Here is a 19,352-nt window from a genome sequence, read left to right as displayed (position 1 = left end):
ACTTGTAATGAGATGACTATTGGTACAATAACCCTATGTGATCTAGTTATACTTATAGTAGACACGTCTTGGAATGGGAAGACATGGGAATATTTTACGTTGGAAAATAAATTATATCGGATGAGTTGCTGACATTCTGATTGAAAAATGTTCAAAGAAATGCTTGGCCTTCGGAAAGTCTTGAAATGATGAAGCATTGAATCACAAATTGATTTAAGTATATTGTTGTGTGTTTTTAAAGTTGTCATACAAAAGGCGCGTGGTTGATCTCAATTATCTGAAATTCCATGGTCCGCTCATAAGTAAACTTTTCTTTACTAACAAACTATACAAATGCGACCCGTGAAACAAGGTAAGGACTTAGTTCTGAAGTGTACCGTACCTTGTGCCACAAAATACTATTATGCAAACAGCTTACGTATAACCTAGTCCGCTGTTCTTATTTTTATCAGTTTCCACCTAATTTCTAGGTATGTTCGCGGATTCAAGTGGACTATCAATAATTAGGCCTTGAAGTGGCACACAGCAGGAACACCACAACTCATTATAAGTTGAACGTTATTCTCTCACCTGGAATCATTTGCTATTCAACCGAGTTAACTGAAAGAAATAGCATACATTTTCCTCATCTCAGAATAGCGTGTACTAAATAATGAAACGCTTGGTAATAATTTTGTTGGTGACCGGATGGAGAGCAAGTACTAGTTGTGGGAATCGAATAGACGAGAATAGTGATGAAACATTACCCAGAATAGTTGGTGGAGAAGAAGCAAAAGAAGGGGCAGCTCCATTCCAAGTTTCGTTGCAAACTTCCTTTGGTCATAACTGTGGAGGAGCTATAATAGAAGATCGATGGATTCTTACGGCTGCACATTGCATAGTCAAGTGAGTAGATTTTTTTAAAAGAATCATAACCCAGGGATGTGCTATTCGTCTTTTATTCATTGTCAAGTGTGTCATTGGCATTTTTCGATCAATATACAGGATGATGATCCTGCACAGGCTTAAAATAATTGAACGGCTGAATGCAAAAATTGGATAAGTGATATATAGTTTGAAAAACCCCGTTTTAGTAATTCTGAAAGCAAAAACCGGATAAAAACATTGAATACAAAAACCGGCCAAAATTTTTCGAGTTCTTCCGAAACAAATTCCGTTTTATTCGGATTTTACACTCAATGATTTAACCCTATTTTTGCACTCAAAAATACTTATACGATTTTTGCACTCAGCCGTTAAATCGTGTTTCCACAGCTTACGATATATGGCACAGTGTTTTTTTCTCAATAACAGCTCTATCATAGATCAGAAGACAGTTTGATTTTATCTGATTCGTGATTTCTCAGCACATAATTTAAAATTTGGAAATAATTCACGGCCCGGGTTAGCGATTCAATGCAAAGGACGCTGGTGTTACAAGCCAGTTTTCGTGTGTGTTTGAGTCCCGGCCCGGAAGGATTCTTAGTGTCGTAGTACTAGCCATGCAATGATGCAGTATGTTATGAATCGGCTGCTAAGTCAGTTTAAGTACACGCAGAGAAAAATATTGTAAAAGTAACTAAATCGAAACGTAAAAATAATGAACTAAATCTAGGTTTCACGCAACGATTCATTTTATTGAAATAGTGACAAAAAAAATTTGATTTGAAATTGCAAATATTGTTGCTTGAAGCTACAAAACCAGATATTTGATTTTGGTCAGTGGATTAGTTTGTTTCAATAAATATTTTGTTAAATATAAAAAATATTTCACTTGGGCGTTCCTGTCAATTTCTTGACAAACAATTTCATGGTAAATTTAACTTTCAAAATAAGTTTAAAACGAACTAATATTAGATAAAGGTGATATCTGATTTGTTTCAAACTAATTTTCAAGGTCATTTTTTCAATCTTTTATCCATTTTCAAATAGTTTATTGCTTTCAATATGAGCTGAGCCCATTTCAAGCTCCTGGTATATTAATTTTTATTGTAACAAATTATTCGGTGCTTCATCAGTCTGGTCAAAATAGAACTCCTGCATCATATTTTCTGTAAAAATGTGTTATGTAATGTAATGCAAGTTTGGTAATATTTTGAATTATCACTACATACACTTGAACTGTTGAAAAGCCCCAAGGAAACGAAAGAAGCACATAAATTTTCCATAAAACACGTGCAAACTTTATTGATTATCCAAGTAAGTGAAAAATTCTCTGGTTTATGAGAAACAAAACTGATACGGTTAATTCAATCTACTAACTTATTTGTATCATTACACAAATAAGATCATACACGGAACGACCGAAATCAGCATTTTCGCGAAAAATTTAGTTGATTTGCTGATTTTAGTTAGTTATTTTTTGAGACAACTAAAATAATCTTACTTTTGCTAATTTAGATCTTTTATTCTCATTCCCTTAATAATAATAAAATATTTGTTGAAATGACTATTTTTTTTAGTTGAATTCACAAATTAAACGTGCTTTCATTTCTTAGCTAAGGCACATTTCATTTCCATTCAACTAATTTTTTAGTTGAATTAAAGAAATCAAATGTTGTTTTCAACCAATATGAATGGTTGAATTGGCTTCTGCAATCTGCAGCTATATGGCGCCCTGTCACCGAAACGGTAACACCTTAATGACTACTAGCCACTAGATGGCACACTACTGCCGAAAAAATTTCAGACGCGGTTGTCTTTTCTATATTGGCAGGTATAAATACGATGTTGTGTTGGAGAAAAAGACATAAACGAAACGTAAACATCTTTTTGAATTTTTTTTCTTCTAAATCACTGTTTCTTCATTCGCACAGAAAACTTTGAGCACTCGGAAAACAAAAACCGAATACAAATAGTACACCGGACGGCGCAGCTCGGAAGGTTTGAAGATACAAAAAAACTTCATCACAATTAGAGTGAAACATTCGAAATTCACTTCACTGTTCCGCGTAAAAACATTATTACGCACAATCGCTTCAAGTGCGCACAAATTCTGAATAAATACGATTTCCACTAACAGTTTACGACATTTTTACATATCGGTTTAGAAATTTAAATAAAGATATATCGAACACATGCGAAAAACATCAAAACAATGTTCAAGCAGTTTCAATAAGACTGTCCTTTTAAACTTTTTAATGGATTGTTTTGCTTTGAAACTTCTCATGAGTTTTTGGCTTGTTAATAATACCTATTTCAGTATTGTTTTCTTTGTGCTGTCCTTCAGTAATGATGGTGATAGATAAATAGAAACAAATTTTCTGATTTTAATAACAAAATTAGTTGTCAATGAGAATTTCGTGTTGGATTGAAATATTGCTGGTTTGTGTCCAGGATATTCACCAACTAAACACATTCTCTAAAAATAAGAGTTTTTTCAGCAAAGTAAATTCTCAATTTTAACTAATTTTATAGTTATTTTGGAAATTTTGTTGTTAAAATCAACTAATTCAAAAACAGTAATAGGAATTAGGCGCAGAGCTAATTTCGGTCGTTCCGTGTAGATAAAATGAACCAATTTTTTTCTTGATATAAATGCAAAACAGGATTGATTCAACAAATACGTTGCCAATAACATCAACTCAATTTTCGTTGATATGTTATAAATGACTGATTTATTTCAACAATAATATCTGTCGAAACAAACCATTTTTTCGTTAATCAGATTGAGAATTTTGCTTCAAATGAAATAGATATAATTGTTGATGTAGAAGGGAGAAATTGGTTCAAAACATTCATAGCAAGCTTCAAATTAACAGAAATCATGTTTGAAAATCTAGCGGAACGAACGTCTAAGCTACTTCTAGAATACATTGTTCAGCTTCTATGCAGCGAGAAAGTTCACGCGGAACTTGTTCTGTACTTCAAACTGTCAAAAATTGCCACGTGTTTTCTTAAGCAGCTAAAAAGTTCACGCGGAACTCGATCTGTACTTTCAAGTTCCCAAAAGTTACGCGTGTACTTTTAAGCAGCAAGAAAGTGGACTTTTTAAGTAATTGTGGAACTTCTGGTTGCTTGGGGCGGAAGCCACTTTGAACAGAGCTTTCTCATAGTCAAATGCTCATGCAATATAAAACCAACACGTTCTTTTGATATCTTTACGAAGTCAGCTAACTCCCGCAACTTTACTTTTCGTTCAAAATTCAAAACGATTTTGTAATTTTTTTTACGTTTTCTGGTGTTACCGCCTCATTTGGACGTCCACTGCATTCTGCATCATCGGTGTCTCTACGACCACGTTTGACGTCAGCAAACCAACGTTTTATTGTTGTTTCTGATGGAGACTCCATAACACTTTTCAAGCAATTACTTCGCTTGAACGGTATTTTTTTCCCATCAAGAAGCAGTGTAATATTAAAACACGAAATTGTTCACGGTCACGTTGTCTGCTCCCTTTTATGCGCGACGTTTCCGATCCGCTTATTTACATTTAAATATTTCCGCGAATTCGAGAATCTGCCTTTTTCATTAAAATTGCACCAGTTATCCGTCGGATTTTCCTGGTCATAGTCGACCATAGTTATCCGCTTTTTCGCTTATTTTCAAATTTTCAACCTCCTGGCAGGATTGCTATTGTAAGTTTTATAACTATTAATTGGAAACGGTACTTTTCTTACCTGTATGGTTGCTCGTGGTGAAATGTGAAAAGCAATTCTTTTACACGATTGTAGACCATGTTCGATGTACGCGCTATTGTGTCTGTTTGGCGTTTTAGAGTGACTAAAACAAGATTCAGAGTGGCGAAATTGTAGCGCGTATGCACGGAATGCATAAGAACGCAGGTTCGAGTCCTGTCTCTGAGCGTATCTTTTTCCAAAAATTCATCTTTTCTGTTAGTTTTTCATTCATTTGGCTTTTTTTTTTTTTTCATAAATACGTTTATTTCATAGGCAATATACATAAGTTTTTCTTCGCCGTGGCATCCACAATACATAGTAGTTTAAACCTAATACATTTCGAATATCATATTAGTATGTTGGTACTCATTAGTTAATCTAAACACTGTTTTTATCAAGCGAGTTGCTATTTTAAATTACATTAAATAAAATACATTTATTTTGTACATGATCTTATAACTATTTCAGGATTGTTTGTATCAGTTCACCACTTATATTCAATATCCTATAGTTGGCTATTGGTTGAACTCATGGAAGAGAAAACAGTTTAACATAAAATAAAATTTAAATTGGAACTCCAATGGATTTAATGAAATGATAAAGAAGTTTCATGTATGGAAGGTCACGACAAGCAAGAATGTCGCGAACTGGGACATTGGATAGTCTACCTTGGGTACGCAAGGAATTTATTAGTTGAGATCTGACATCACGAAACTCCACGCATGTCCAAACAACATGGTCAATATCGCGGTAACCTTCGCCGCAAGCACAATGATTAGTCTCGGAAAGTCCAATTCGAAGGAGATGTGCATCTAACGTGTAGTGATTGGACATGAGTCTGGACATCACACGAATGAAATCTCTACTCACATCCAGTCCCCTGAACCATGCCTTTGTCGATATTTTCGGAATAATTGAGTGCATCCACCGACCCAGATCATCTTTATCCCAAGAAGCTTGCCAGCTGGCAAGTGTTCTTTGGCGAGACGCGCTATAGAATTCGTTGAAAGCAATCGGTCTCTCATAAATTTCACCCTCAATAGCACCACGTTTGGCTAAAATATCGGCTCTTTCATTGCCTGGAATGGAGCAATGAGCCGGAACCCAAACTCTTCATTTGGCTTCTCCAATATATGTTTCCGCTCAGTCATTGCAAAAATTGAATTCTTTTACAGTTCGCTTGACCTGGTGCAACGATCCACCGCCAACCCAACGCAATTTGTCAAGGAATGTTATGCATTAGTTATTATAAATTCGTTTGCACCCACACATTGTCGAGCTTAATGTCAGGTTAAGAATTTAGTTCCAGGTTACAGGTTCAGATGACTATGACTCTGGAACTGAATCCTAATTTTGAATTCTGCAACTAGTTTTTTGACTAGATTTTGCAACTGATTTTAGTTCCTTAGTTTACGTTCGGAATTCGATTCCAGTATTCTGATTAAGATTCTTTCAACCTAAGATTCTATAATAAAATTCAGTACATGAATTTTAGATTCAGATTCTAGACCTAGATGTTGAATGAAAGTTGGAACTGACTTCTGATTCAGAATGCCTAAATTCAGTTTCAGAATTCATTTCCAGAATTAAGAACCTGTATGCTGGAATTGAATTCGAAACTTAGAATCTGGAACTAGATTTTGGAACTGAATTCAGTTTTTCTATGTAGGTTCGGAATTCAAGTTCAGAATTCAGTTCTAGAACTTTTGAATTCTGAACATGAGTTCAGTTTCATAGCTCTAGAACTAAATTCATGAACTAAGTCTAGATCTGGATTCCGAATATGAATTTTACAACTGATTTCTGACCCTGTCCCATATTTCGAATTAAGTTCTTGAATGCAGTTGGTTGTAGATACAAAAATGATGGCAAAAAGTACTCAACAGTTATAAACATCGAACAATTTCCGCCAATTGGTTTTTTTTAGAACCATTAAAAGACTCCCAAAAAATTAGGCGAAGCTTTCCGCTACTGAGTATGTAAAATCTCAAAAAACTACTACATTGTTGTATTTTTTACTCTCATTTGTTCCGAGTTATTAAAGTGTATGGTAGAATATGTTTGTCATCAATAAGTCGTACTTTAGTATTGATACTTCATTACAATTCTGGAAGCGAAGCAGTAAAAGTTGCATAGCTCACACAATCCACTAATACGAACGATTATCTATCACCTCGATTCTGCAATCCGACGGATTTGTGATACGAACGAATCAACACTTTCGTTCGAGTTCGAATTTTGCATTCTTTATTCCGTTCGACTTGTATGATTCGATCGACTCTCGTTCGGGAACACTTGAAATTTCGAACACTAACCATCAAAGCTGTCAACACTACTTACACGTTCCATATTATTTATGTTATTAATTTCTTAGTAAACGAAACCGTCACACTTTATAAACAAATTAGAACGATTCTAAACTGAACAGAAGTAAGACGTACGAAAGTCGATCGAGTAATGTTCGAAAATTGAACAACTCGAACGAATGATATTCGAGTTCATACCCAACTCGAACCGAATGCAGAATGGAAATTGCACATTTGATCGGAATATTTCGGATCGATCGACGTACAGAATAGAGGTGATTATCTCAGAAGTACTGTACGCCCGATATTGGGATATACTAAACGGACAATTAGTTCACCCAAAGAAATATACTTGCTATTATAACGTATTTTCAACTATTTCAGTCGCAAGCCATCTGATTTGAAGGTACTGGTTGGAACGAACAACCTTAACGAAGGAGGTGAAACTTTTGATGTAGACTTTCTCGTTCATCACAGTCGGTAACACAAAATATTACAATTTATTGAATAGCTATCATACAGCAACATAATGTATTCAACATTAATGTCAGGTACAACAAACCATCGTATCACAACGACATCGGTCTCTTGCGACTGACATCGCAGTTGAATTTCAGCGATCGCATTAAACCCATAGAGTATTCGGAAAAGTATGTTCCGGACAACGCTACCATCACGTTGACGGGCTGGGGCCGACTTTCGGCTGGTGGGAATGCTCCGTCTAAGCTACAGACAATAGAGTTGCTTAATGTGGAACACGATCGCTGTAAGGCTCTACATGGTGACGACCCCAATGTAGATATCGGACATCTCTGCACGTTCACCAAAAAGGGTGAGGGTGCATGCAATGTAAGTAGTTGAACAATATTAGAACAGGACATTGTAGTTATACACATTATTTTCATTGCACAGGGTGACTCTGGTGGTCCACTGACATGGGAAGGAAGATTGGTGGGACTCGTCAATTGGGGAATTCCCTGCGGACGCGGATATCCTGACGCGCATGCCAGAGTCTCTTACTATCACGATTGGATCCGAACGAATGTAGCTAATAACAGCGAGTAAGAGTACGGAGATTCTTTCTAACGTTGTCAATTTGAATAAAATAATAGTTTATTTTTCTAAAGTGTTTTATTCCATTTTCTAATGTACAATCCTTACGTCTGCTTGCATTAATAATTAAATTTACCGCTATAATTATTCTTGCAGTGCACTCTTTCTTTGTTCTTATTTAATTGTATTGGATTCACTAAATAGAGCTGACAATTAATAGTAATAGTAATATTTATATTTCTTTAATTACTTGAACAGTGATCTCTTTTAGTCATAATAGCATTAGTGCAGTTACTTTATCCTTGTTTCATTTCTGAGTGTTGTTTTCGCCTTAAATTTCGTTTTAACATAAGTGTGGTTGCGAGTGTTCACACTTGCAGAATTTTTTTTGAAACATCAAAAACCAAAAAAAAAAAAAAAACAAAAGGAATAGGTCTTATAGACACACATAAGTGTATTGGATCAAGATATACCCCGAGAATGTAACGACAGTTTGCTAGTGTAATAGTTAGTACAAGTACGGCTGAACCTAGAAGGAAGTAGAATAACTTCTACTTTCAGTCATCACGGCCACGGACCGACTGATGCGGATAACAAAAGAACGGATAGGTTGCAAGGTTTACTGTTGTTTTATTGTTTTACAATTATTCAGCGTTTCCCACTTCCTTTTGCAGCTTTGTTGTTTTTACGATCAGATTGACGCAGTGCAGTAGAAGAATGAATTAGAAGTTGCATGCTGAAATGAAGCGAAGACTATCGAGATCATCCATGATTCACCATGATTTTCCTTTTTGTTGATTTTCTGTACTCGAATGGTTTAATATACAATCTGAAAAAAAGACACGGAAACACAATATGTAAATTACATTTTGTTAGAATGAGAAATAAGCTAAAATTTCTGAGAAATTGGAATGATTTTCGTTTTGGAGCATACGACCGCTGTTCCGGTACTTCCGGAACCTGGAACTGAGCTCCGGTATACTAGAAATTATTGTATTTGGTCATTATCTAACCAAACCAACCCAACTGAAGAATTATACAGCTGGTTGAAAATACAGTAAATTCTCTTCTCATGCATGGTTTCAAAATTATGCGGTTATTCAAAGCAAATTTTCAAAGAGACTATTTTAACAGCAAGAGAGAACCATTATCGCACCACTAGGTGAATTAAGAAATGGTTTTCTACAATTTTCTAAATTTTTAGAGAGTTTACATAAAATTGTTTTTCGAGATAAAACTAGATCTCGGTGTTTCGTGCTTTTCTAAGACGACAATAAAAAATCGCCTAAAAAGTGCATAATTTGGAAAATTCGCATTAAAAAACGGTTTCGTCATGAAGTCATGAAGTTTTTATGTGATTATATTATTTTCGTCTTAGAACGAAACATCGAGATCTAGTTTTATCTCGAGAATCAATTTTATGTCAACTCTCTGGAATTTAGAAAATTGTTGAAAAAGCCTTCTTCATTCACCTAGTGGTGCAATAATGGTTTTCTCTTTTGAATAGTTTCATTAAAACATTTGTAAGATTCTATCCTCGGTCATCAGTATTGTGAGCAGTGTTGGTGATTGCCGAAAATTTGAAAGAAGCTGCTATATTGCTATCTATATTGTTAACAACATTTTCAATCCGGTAGAAGATGCTACAAGAACTCGAGTCTCTCAATGAATGAATCGTGAGAGAATATTGCTACATTTCTTCGCTCCACTTCATACTCTGAGTATTTCACGCCCTTCAAAAAAATTTACAGTCTGATAATGATCGTTGCTGTGTGGAATTTCCCAAGAGAGAATCGCAAGTTGACAATTATCGCAGAAAATCGAATCGATGATTTGACAATGATTCTCATACTAGGTTGCAATATTTCAAAACCCTTGTGTGGAGCATTCGCAGACATTTTCATAGACACAACTTATACAAAAGTTATATGCGCATAGTTAAAATAAGCGACAATAGTAAAATGGTTCTATCGCAATTATCAACTGCCCAATATATAGAATCGGATCGCGGAACGAGAATAAGCGACCGTTTGTTGCTTCAGAGGGGATCCGTGCTAACCTTTGATTCTCAGAAATGTCATCAAGAGAAATTCGCTCTCGCACTGGTGTCGATTCTATGTTAAATGAGCCATGCCGGGTTTTTGTTGTTGCGATGATATCCGTCTCTCTTTGATGGCACTGATTCAATTGTGTGAAGAGTTACCAGTGAGCGTTCTTTGATACGATAAAAGCCATCCTTGATTGTGAGCTTATCAAATAATCTAATAGTTGCTTTTAAACGAGCCTAAGCTTGCCAGCTGAGAAAATTGAGCGATAAAGATATCTTCGAAAAGTGCACACACATACACAGGCACTTCCCGAACTCGTCGAAATGAGCCGAGGCTCCGTTCGAAAGTCGTCTTTTCCAGCAATTCTTATACCTAATGTTTATATTCGTCAGCCTGTAACTCAAGAACCGGAAATCATATCCGGATAACATTTTGTTGGGGTTATATGGAATTGTAAGACATTTCATCTAATCTTTAGTAATCATTTTTTTGTACATTTTACCCTGTTACTTCGGAACCGGAAATCGAGCCTGGATCAAACTCAATAGCAAGCCTTGAGACTTTAGGGCCATTTATTTGAAAGTTTTAGAGAATCGGTTAGGTGGACTTCCAGAAAATCGAGAGCAAAAATGTTTCACATCAAAGCACACAATAAAAATTTCATTCGGAATCAGACTTCAGTGCACTTTCGCGAATCTTTAATAGATTTCCTTTCGGTGTTTTTTCTTCGCTATTTTTGACAAATTTGAACCAAATAAGGTATTTTTCCGTCCCCGAATTCAACTCATAGGGATGATCTCTACTGCATATTACTTCAACTGATCCATATTCGCAATACATATCGTATTACATTGATCAAGCGCTCGTTAGCTCGTTAGCTGTCACGTGTTCGAGACCCAACCTGGAACAATTCTTAGCGACCATTGTATCGTAGCAATAGTTGCTTAATTGTTCCACATATTTACGAATCGATGGTAAATTTAAATACAGATGGTCGAGCTTCGCATAGTAGTCATAACAGCTTTTTGATCACCAAAGCAATCTACTAAGATTATCTTCCAAAAAATAATGTGCAGTATGGTTGGTTGATCTGGAAATCTGACTAAAAATGCCATCGAGTGTTTGGCTTTACTTTTTCCAGATATTTTTACATTAGTACACATGAAATGTGTCGAATCCAACAAACTGTTCTTGAAAGTTTTACTTGATAATGACACCTGCTTTTAGATTTACTGTTCACTGATGATGATCACCGAAAGAATAAAATATCTCGTCTCACCTAGCAAACATTATCCGTCTTCGACCATGGCATATAGTAAAGATGATATCTGTCTCCCAACCAATTTTCAACCACTGCAAGCAATACACTCAACACTCAACGCGATTTCATAGCTAAGCTCTCTACAATTACAAATCTACTCTCGTTTTTGTCCAATGTGACAGATGCAATGTCTAAGGATGTACAGGTTTCAATATAATCAACCACGACATTACAGTTTCTAAATTGGTCAGATATGGATACGGTTCGAACATTCATCGTGTGCTACAATCATATCTCAGAAATATCGTCGTTTATCAATTAAAAATGGCAATCACATTTCCGAAGAGTTCCTCGCATCATCCGACATTTAACATGGAAGCCATCTTGACAAGTTGATTTTTTTACTGTACTTTAATGATGTAATTTTTCTCTGGAAGGTAACTCAGAAGATTTCTTCAACGGCAATGGGTAATCCTCGTCAATGGTCATTTGGGGGTTTGGTACTACGTGGGTTGCCGGTTTATTTATTTATTTATTGTAAAATCAACAGACACTATGTGGTCCTAATGATTAATTCTAATACTATGTAAGAATTTGGTCCTTGTTTTATGCCGTGAAAGATCGAAGTCGAACTCAGATGACACTCGATTGAATGACCGTTGTAAGCCGATAATCGCACCGTTTATCCCGTAGTTAGTGCGGCGTAAAGGAAGTCGAAGAAAAGCGTTGTTGCGGAGAGCTCGAGGACGAACATTGATGTTAACTTCACGGAGCAAAGTGGGGCAGTCGATCCTATCATTCAAAACATCTGCTATCATTAAATCACGCGATAGCTCCCGTCTTACTTGCAGTGTGTCTAGACCGATTAGCAATCCGCGACTTTCATAGCTCGGTAGTTGATGAGGATTGGTCCAAGGTAAACGGCGAAGAGCGAATCGAACGAATTTACGATGAATCGACTCGATTCTATTAACGTCATTGAGGTAGTGAGGGTTCCAAACAGCTGAACAATATTCCAGAGTAGAGCGAACGAGTGAACAGTATAGGAATTTCAAGCAGTAAACATCCGTAAAATGCTTAGCCATTCTCATCACGAATCCAAGGCAGCGAGAAGCTTTAGCCACAATGTAGTTAATGTGTTGCTTGAATGTTAACTTCCAAAAAAAAAAAAGAGTTGGCTCCCCTGCGGAATTCCAGATGTTGAAACAAATTCTTCCGAAGCACAATCGTCAATTTTAACCACAAGATGACGATTCCTGAGACATGATTGTATCCATCGAAGGACACTTGTACCAAAACCAAGTCGATCCAGTTTTGCTATTGTGATGTCATGGTTAATTTTATCGAAGGCGAGGGAAAGATCGGTATAGATTACGTCCGTCTGAAAACCATTTGACATGGCGTTGGTCACGTAAGATGTAAAGGATAATAGATTGGTGGTTGTGGAACGCTTAGGCATAAACCCATGTTGGGAATCATCGATATACTGCTTGCAATGATTGAAACTTGGAGTCAGTATTACTTTTTCGAACAGCTTGGGGATAGCGCTTATACAAGTTATACCACGGTAGTTGTTTATATCTCTTTTGTCTCCTTTCTTGTAGACCGGAAACATGAATGAAGCTTTCCATAAGTTGGGGAATACTCCCGTAGCTAGTGATATATTAAATAAACGGCAAAGGGGGGGAATTAACCCGGTTGAACATTTCTTTAGGATGACTATGGCGTATGGCGCCTGGGCCTGCAGAGGTGGAAGCCTTCATACCAACGATTGCCGTTTGTATCGATTCCTCGTCTATATTGATCGAGTGCAAAGCATAGTTGGATACAGGAACATTATTCGCGGCGCGTGCTTTTTTCTTGCGGAGATAGAGAATCGCAAGAGAAAACACTTGCGAACCTTTCCGAGCAAATTTCTTGAGTAGACGAACCAATACGATCTCCGAATTGCATTTGTGATGGCAAACCAAATTCTTTCCTTTGCTCATTAACATGCTTCCAGAAAGCTCTCGGGTTAGATACCATTGTACGTTGACGGTTGACATTGTACGGTTTATGTAAAATATTCTATTTACTTTACGTCTGCTTAGCGATTTATGTTGAACCGCGAGGAATTAGCAGTGTTTAAAAATAAACTGCTACTGCACTGAACGAAACGTGAAATAAGTTTCAAATTAAATTAATTCGAGCTCAACTTAGAATTTTTTTATCGTCGTCGATCTAAGCGATAGTTGTAAATTTTTTAACCTTCATCACCGTGTGATTCCAAAACATAAAGGCGAATCCGAAATTTAAGACATTTGAATCTAAGTTGTTGACAATTCGACTTCAATTTTGGTGATTTTGACTCTTATTTTCATTATCTCTGGAACCGGATTCAAGAATCGGTATGACCGAAGTCTGTTTGGCCATTAACTAACATAAGCTGCAAATTGGACAAGTTTGACGCCATATTTAGTAGATTTAGAATACACTGATAAAAATTTGCGCGATAGATTCATATGTAAACAGCACTTCAATTTAAAACGCTTTTTTATTTCAATACATAACCAAAGCGATTTGTTTTAGATTTTATGTGCAAATTCTCAAAGATTTATTATACATGTTTAAAGTGGGTCCACGTTATTTGGCCGAAATCAGTTTGGCATAATATCATTTGGCGTAAAATAAAAAGACATATTGTTTCATTTGGCCTAATTTCAATTAGGTTTTGCACGAACATGCCATAACCTCACAAAATGAACAGAATGAAATTTTTTGACAGTCGACGTGTACTTGTTGACAGTTTAAAAGTTCATCAGAGGTTCATCGTTCGAATGTAAAAATTGCAAGTCGCCTCACACTAAACAGATTCATACATATATCGCTTCTTGATGCTGGAAACACATACAGGGCAATCTTTTTAGTTCTTTTCACTGTGGAATACGGTTTTAACAGGCACTTTTTCGTCATTTTTCGATTTTTAACTTGCAGTCGCAAAACAAAACAAGTACACGGCAACTGTCAAAGATGAACTTGATTCATCGGCAGTTCATTTGTGTCGTCATCGTGCAAAACCTAATTAGGTTTTGCACGATGACGACACAAATGAACTGCCGATGAATCAAGTTCATCTTTGACAGTTGCCGTGTACTTGTTTTGTTTTGCGACTGCAAGTTAAAAATTGGAAAAATGACGAAAAAGTGCCTGTTAAAAACGTATTCCACAGTGAAAATAACTAAAAAGATTGCCCTGTATGTGTTTCCAGCATCAAGGAGCGATATATGTATGAATCTGTTGAGTGTGAGGCGACTTGCAATTTTTACATTCGAACGATGAACTTCTGATGTACTTTTAAACTGTAAACAAGTACACGTCGACTGTCAAAAAAAGTTCATTCTGTTCATTTTTGTGAGGTTATGTCATGTTCGTGCAAAACCTAATTAGGTTTTGCACGAACATGACATAACCTCACAAAAATGAACAGAATGAACTTTTTTTGACAGTCGACGTGTACTTGTTTACAGTTTAAAAGTTCATCAGAAGTTCATCGTTCGAATGTAAAAATTGCAAGTCGCCTCACACTCAACAGATCCATACATAAATCGCTCCTTGATGCTGGAAACACATACAGCGTAATCTTTTTAGTTATTTTCATTGTGGAATACGCTTTTAACAGGCACTTTTTCGTCATTTTTTCAATTTTTAACTTGCAGTCGCAAAACAAAACAAGTACACGGCAACTGTCAAAGATGAACTTGATTCATCGGCAGTTCATTTGTGTCGTCATCGTGCAAAACCTAATTAGGTTTTGCACGATGACCACTCGAATGAACTACCGATGAACCGCCGATGAATCAAATTCATCTTTTGACAGCTATCATTCTGTTCATTTTTGTAAGGTTATGTTATGTTCGTGCAAAACCAAATTAGAATTAACGCAATGAACCAGCTCGGTGGCAAGGATAGGGCGCTCCAGCAAGTGCTACCGTAGCCAACATCTGGGGCATTTGGTGGGCAATCAGAGCGCTCAAAGTCTGGCAAACAAACATTCGAGCATTTAAAATCGAGTAAAATCTTAATTTCCTTATCGTAGTGATGATATTCTGATCGATAATTTGCGGGGAAGTGCGGTAAAGGGTAATGAATAAACAAGTAGTTTGTAATATCCAATTTTTTGTTAGCCAATCTTCATCATTGTTTTGGTTTTTGCAGAATGATGCTGGCCACAGTTTCATGACGTCATAGCAGGGGCTGCAATGAACACATTAAAAAACCACTGATAGCTGTCAAAATTAGTTCATTTTTATGAGGTTGTCATATTCGTGCAAAATGACAAACGAAATCGTGATGAATAAAGTTCAATTCACGAGAAATCGATGCAAGTTTCATATTGGACATTTTGGATAACTGTTTCCGGAACCGAAATCGGGAATTTTTAGGGCCATTAAATAGTCAGGCCTACAAATTCGAATAATTTCACAATCTGCTTCCAAAATTTCGTACTTCTTGTGTCGTGCACGATAAAAAGGTAAGACATCGTGCTGGAAGTCGGATCAAGATAAAATTCAACCTCATTCAATAGGATAATAAGACAATTATTTGAATCAACACACACGCGAACACAGCGTGCATCGTTTGTAGAAGCGGTGTTGTGTTTTCTCTCTTTATAAGACGGTTTGAAATTTTGGACATCCATCATCTTGTAATTTCGGAACCGGATATCAGATCCGAATGAAATTCAGGAGTTATATATGGAATCAAAAGATCTTTCATTTGAACCTAAGTTTGTAAAAATCGGCTAAGCATCACTGCTCTGTATAACTGCTTGAAATGTTCAACACTCTTAATCCTGTAATTCCGGAACCGGAAGGCAGATCAAAATGAAATTCAGGAATTTTCTATGGGACTATAAGAACTCTCGTTTCAAAAGTCGGTTTGCACAGTGATTGCATAACTTTTTTATATGAGAAAGGCAAACAATAGGTTTAGAGTTCGCTCAAACTTAGGACAACGAATTAAGCAAATGTCTGTATGTGTATTTCAAGATGATGGCTTGACCGATTTTTACCAAACTAGTTGCAAATGTAAAGGTCTTCCAGGAAGTATATACGCTACTGTTTTTGTTTTTGGATCTGATGTTTACTTTATGAGTTATACAAATTTATATTTCAATATTTACAGTATTTTGATATATGTCACAATTGACCTTGAAAACTACAAATTGTTCCAAATTTAGATACCTTTTCGTATTACCAATCAAACGTCGTATCCCAATAGTTGGGGTTTTGAACAAATAACAATTAAATGATGCTTGGAATCAAATTTAGACAATTCTGAGTTATTGAAAGATTGAATACAGTACACATCAGCATAGTATTTCGGCTCGATTTGTTTTTAGCACGGTTCATTTTTGCAGAAAACATGTCGATCGACTAAGAAAAGGTATCATCCCACTGCTAGGTGGATTAGGCACGTTTTTTCTTAATGCAATTCATTTCACTAACCACTTGTAAAAACTTGATCTGTTTTCTTTCGTAGGGAACAGTAAGACGATTGTAAGACGAGCGAAACTAAGCAACAAAAAGCACCGACAGTACCGGTTACAGGTTGTGCAATAGGTGACTTAAGAAAGACCAGTATTTGACATTCCGTAACCGAACTTGAAACCTTGCTGAACGAAAAAAGTGCATCTCGACACAAAAAACGTTAAAAAGCTGCAATTGAACAAGTCTAGTAACGCCATATATTGCTTAAAAAAACAAATGACCAGTGGCGTATCGAGAAAATTTGGCGCCGGAGCCAAAATAAAATTTGGCCACATCGCTGGGATCATTTGGACAAGCAAAAAATAAGGGTCTCAAGGTTTGGGTTTGTCGCCCCCTCTAAATACGACACTGCACATGGAGCAGTACGGAGGGATTCTTTCCATTAAGAGGGTAGTGTGGAGAAATCTTTTCCTGACATACGTGATTTTTGAAAACAAATGTACTCAATTCAAATCCCTAATCACATACGATGGTCAAAGGGTCACATGACGATCATTTTGGTACTCCCAGAGAGAAATCGGACAAAATCGGAAACCCGAAGGAATGAGATGTTCATATCTTATCACATCTAAGTCTTTAGGTATTAAGCATTTATGTGTTTCTAACTTTCAATAAAACTTATTGATCCCTTGAATGTTAGACATCGGAGCCAGTGTCGGCTACCAAGTCACATCACGAAGAAATGTACTGATGAACAAAAGAAAACAGTACGTCCATCATCATCCTATATAATTGGATTTAAAAACACGGCTACGTATTGTGACAAGGGATAAAGCAAAGGAAGCAAAATTACAACATATCTTATATGAAGTAAAAGGCATCTAAAAATAATTATGAGATTGCATAATTGTCGAGCCTAATTGGAAAATTATTACGCCAAGCATTTAAAGAACGAAATATATTACCTTAAAGTTCCGAGGTGACTCGAGCTGCTGAAAATTCTCGAAGAAACAAATAAGAGAAAATCGATCAAAACCGAACGGCGATTTGTGGTGATTTTTAGCTGTGATGATGTCTTCTGTTACTGTTGTTCACGCGTAATATGTTCTTTGATGTCTTAGACTTTTCTATTGCAGGGTGTAGCGTTCAATGCTTGTTAGAGTTGTTTTAATTGGGCTGCACAGAGGATCCTAAATAAAGTCAAATTTTGACTCTCACTCTGCATATCTTTTCGCTGTTTACTTCGCTTTCTCATTCTCCGGGATAACTTTCTTGTGTACATTGTTTAAAAAAATAATTTAATAAAATGTCACGTACGATCCGATCTAGCACTTTCTCGACGCTTAGTTGTCCACAATCGCGTACCGTTGGGTCCATTCTTTAGCATTCCGAATCGCTTCCGCCTCGTTCACCTTCCACAGCTCTGCAACATCATTAGCCAATGGGTCATCCGGATTGGGGGCACTTAGCAAGGCTTGAATCGAGAGCAATACGGTGCGTATTTGTAGCGCTGGACTCCATTTATCCTTCAGAATATCTAGACAAATGCGACCCAGCCGATCGATGTTGGGATGATAAATTTTTGTGATGAATCGCACTTTTGGTGCTGACATTGGGTAGTCCTCTGGTAAAAACAACTCCAATTTGAATAGTCCACCCTCGAACGGAGAATCCTCGGGCCCAAATACAATGACGTGGAAGTAACGTGCATTTTGTTCGTCTGGAACGGCACTAATCCCTGGAACGGGTTCCTGCATCAGGCGCTGAGTTTCTTTAATTATTCTTCGAGGCAGAGCAGCCATCTTTGTCTGCTATGCTACTTTGTTCTCTGGAAATGACCGATTTTAATAAGCACTACGTATATTGATACGTGAAATTCTACACTCTTGAAATTTTCGTATTAAACTCGTAATCGTTCAATACCGCAATTTATCGTCCTTTTTGAGTAAAAATCTTTTTTTCTTTGCAGCTACGAGCCGCTACAATCAAAGGAATGAATGATGGCGATGTCTTTCTTACTGCTGTCGAAAAAATGCGAACACATTTTTGCGCTCGTCGAGCATTGCGGCTGATGAAAGAACTTCGCAGTTATCGTTTTTGTGTCATATACATTAAGCGGGAGATACACTCAAAACGAATTTTACTTCGATCTGCCTCAGAAAGCATCGTATCAAATCATGTCTTATTACCCGCTTGTGAGGAATTCTGGCAACCGTCAGAAGGCTGGCTGCATTCCGGCAGCTGTCAAAATTGTCCAGGCGAAATTGCGTCATTATCTCGCCGTACGTGTCTTGTTTATTTCCCTCCTCTATCTTTTTTCTTTTTTTTTATATTCGACTTCATTTCAATCCCGCATGTACGTACAAAAAACTAATCTTGAGACGAGGTAAATGAGATTGAAATATGGGTATGTTTGGTAATGAGAACGCAATGTTATTGGCAATAACATTTTCCATGATTAGTATATATAAAGGGCAATAACTTATTGCCTTTCATATGTATCTTTTATTGAAAAAATAAAACTAAGACGCTTAAAATGTAGAACCGATTCAAAACGGTTCTGCCAATCTTGTATGGCAAGAATCCGACAGAAAAGAACCGTTAATAACCGCTAGGCG

General features: G+C 36.6%; 2 protein-coding genes across 2 annotated transcripts; one reads left to right on the top strand and one right to left on the bottom strand.

Annotated features, from left to right (window-relative positions):
• Positions 1-552: 552 nt before the first annotated feature.
• Positions 553-8,030, top strand: LOC131434752 (chymotrypsin-2-like). The gene is made up of 4 exons (XM_058601832.1): positions 553-885; positions 7,289-7,384; positions 7,456-7,753; positions 7,817-8,030. Exons 1-4 carry the CDS (start codon positions 653-655, stop codon positions 7,967-7,969), a joined length of 780 nt encoding a protein of 259 aa, XP_058457815.1. The 5' UTR covers positions 553-652; the 3' UTR covers positions 7,970-8,030.
• Positions 8,017-18,788, bottom strand: LOC131434754 (ubiquitin-conjugating enzyme E2 N). Its single transcript, XM_058601833.1, has 2 exons — positions 17,700-18,788; positions 8,017-8,786 (listed from the first exon to the last, which is right to left on the bottom strand). The coding sequence occupies exon 1, from the start codon at positions 18,534-18,536 to the stop codon at positions 18,078-18,080; it is 459 nt and encodes a 152-aa protein (XP_058457816.1). The 5' UTR covers positions 18,537-18,788; the 3' UTR covers positions 8,017-8,786; positions 17,700-18,077.
• Between the last annotated feature and the right edge of the window lie 564 nt (positions 18,789-19,352).

Source organism: Malaya genurostris, chromosome 3 (genome assembly GCF_030247185.1).
Source record: "Malaya genurostris strain Urasoe2022 chromosome 3, Malgen_1.1, whole genome shotgun sequence".
Classification (NCBI taxonomy): Eukaryota; Metazoa; Arthropoda; class Insecta; order Diptera; family Culicidae; genus Malaya; species Malaya genurostris.
Note: the sequence above shows the minus strand (reverse complement) of the source record. Positions and strands in the feature narration are given on the sequence as shown.

Excerpts from the sequence above, each read along its gene's own strand:
- LOC131434752 (XM_058601832.1), top strand. The coding sequence starts at position 653 with ATGAAACGCTTGGTAATAATTTTGTTGGTGACCGGATGGAGAGCAAGT. Across the intron at positions 886-7,288 it reads GCTGCACATTGCATAGTCAA|TCGCAAGCCATCTGATTTGA; the intron begins GTGAGTAGATTT and ends CAACTATTTCAG. Across the intron at positions 7,754-7,816 it reads AGGGTGAGGGTGCATGCAAT|GGTGACTCTGGTGGTCCACT; the intron begins GTAAGTAGTTGA and ends TTCATTGCACAG.
- LOC131434754 (XM_058601833.1), bottom strand. The coding sequence starts at position 18,536 with ATGGCTGCTCTGCCTCGAAGAATAATTAAAGAAACTCAGCGCCTGATG.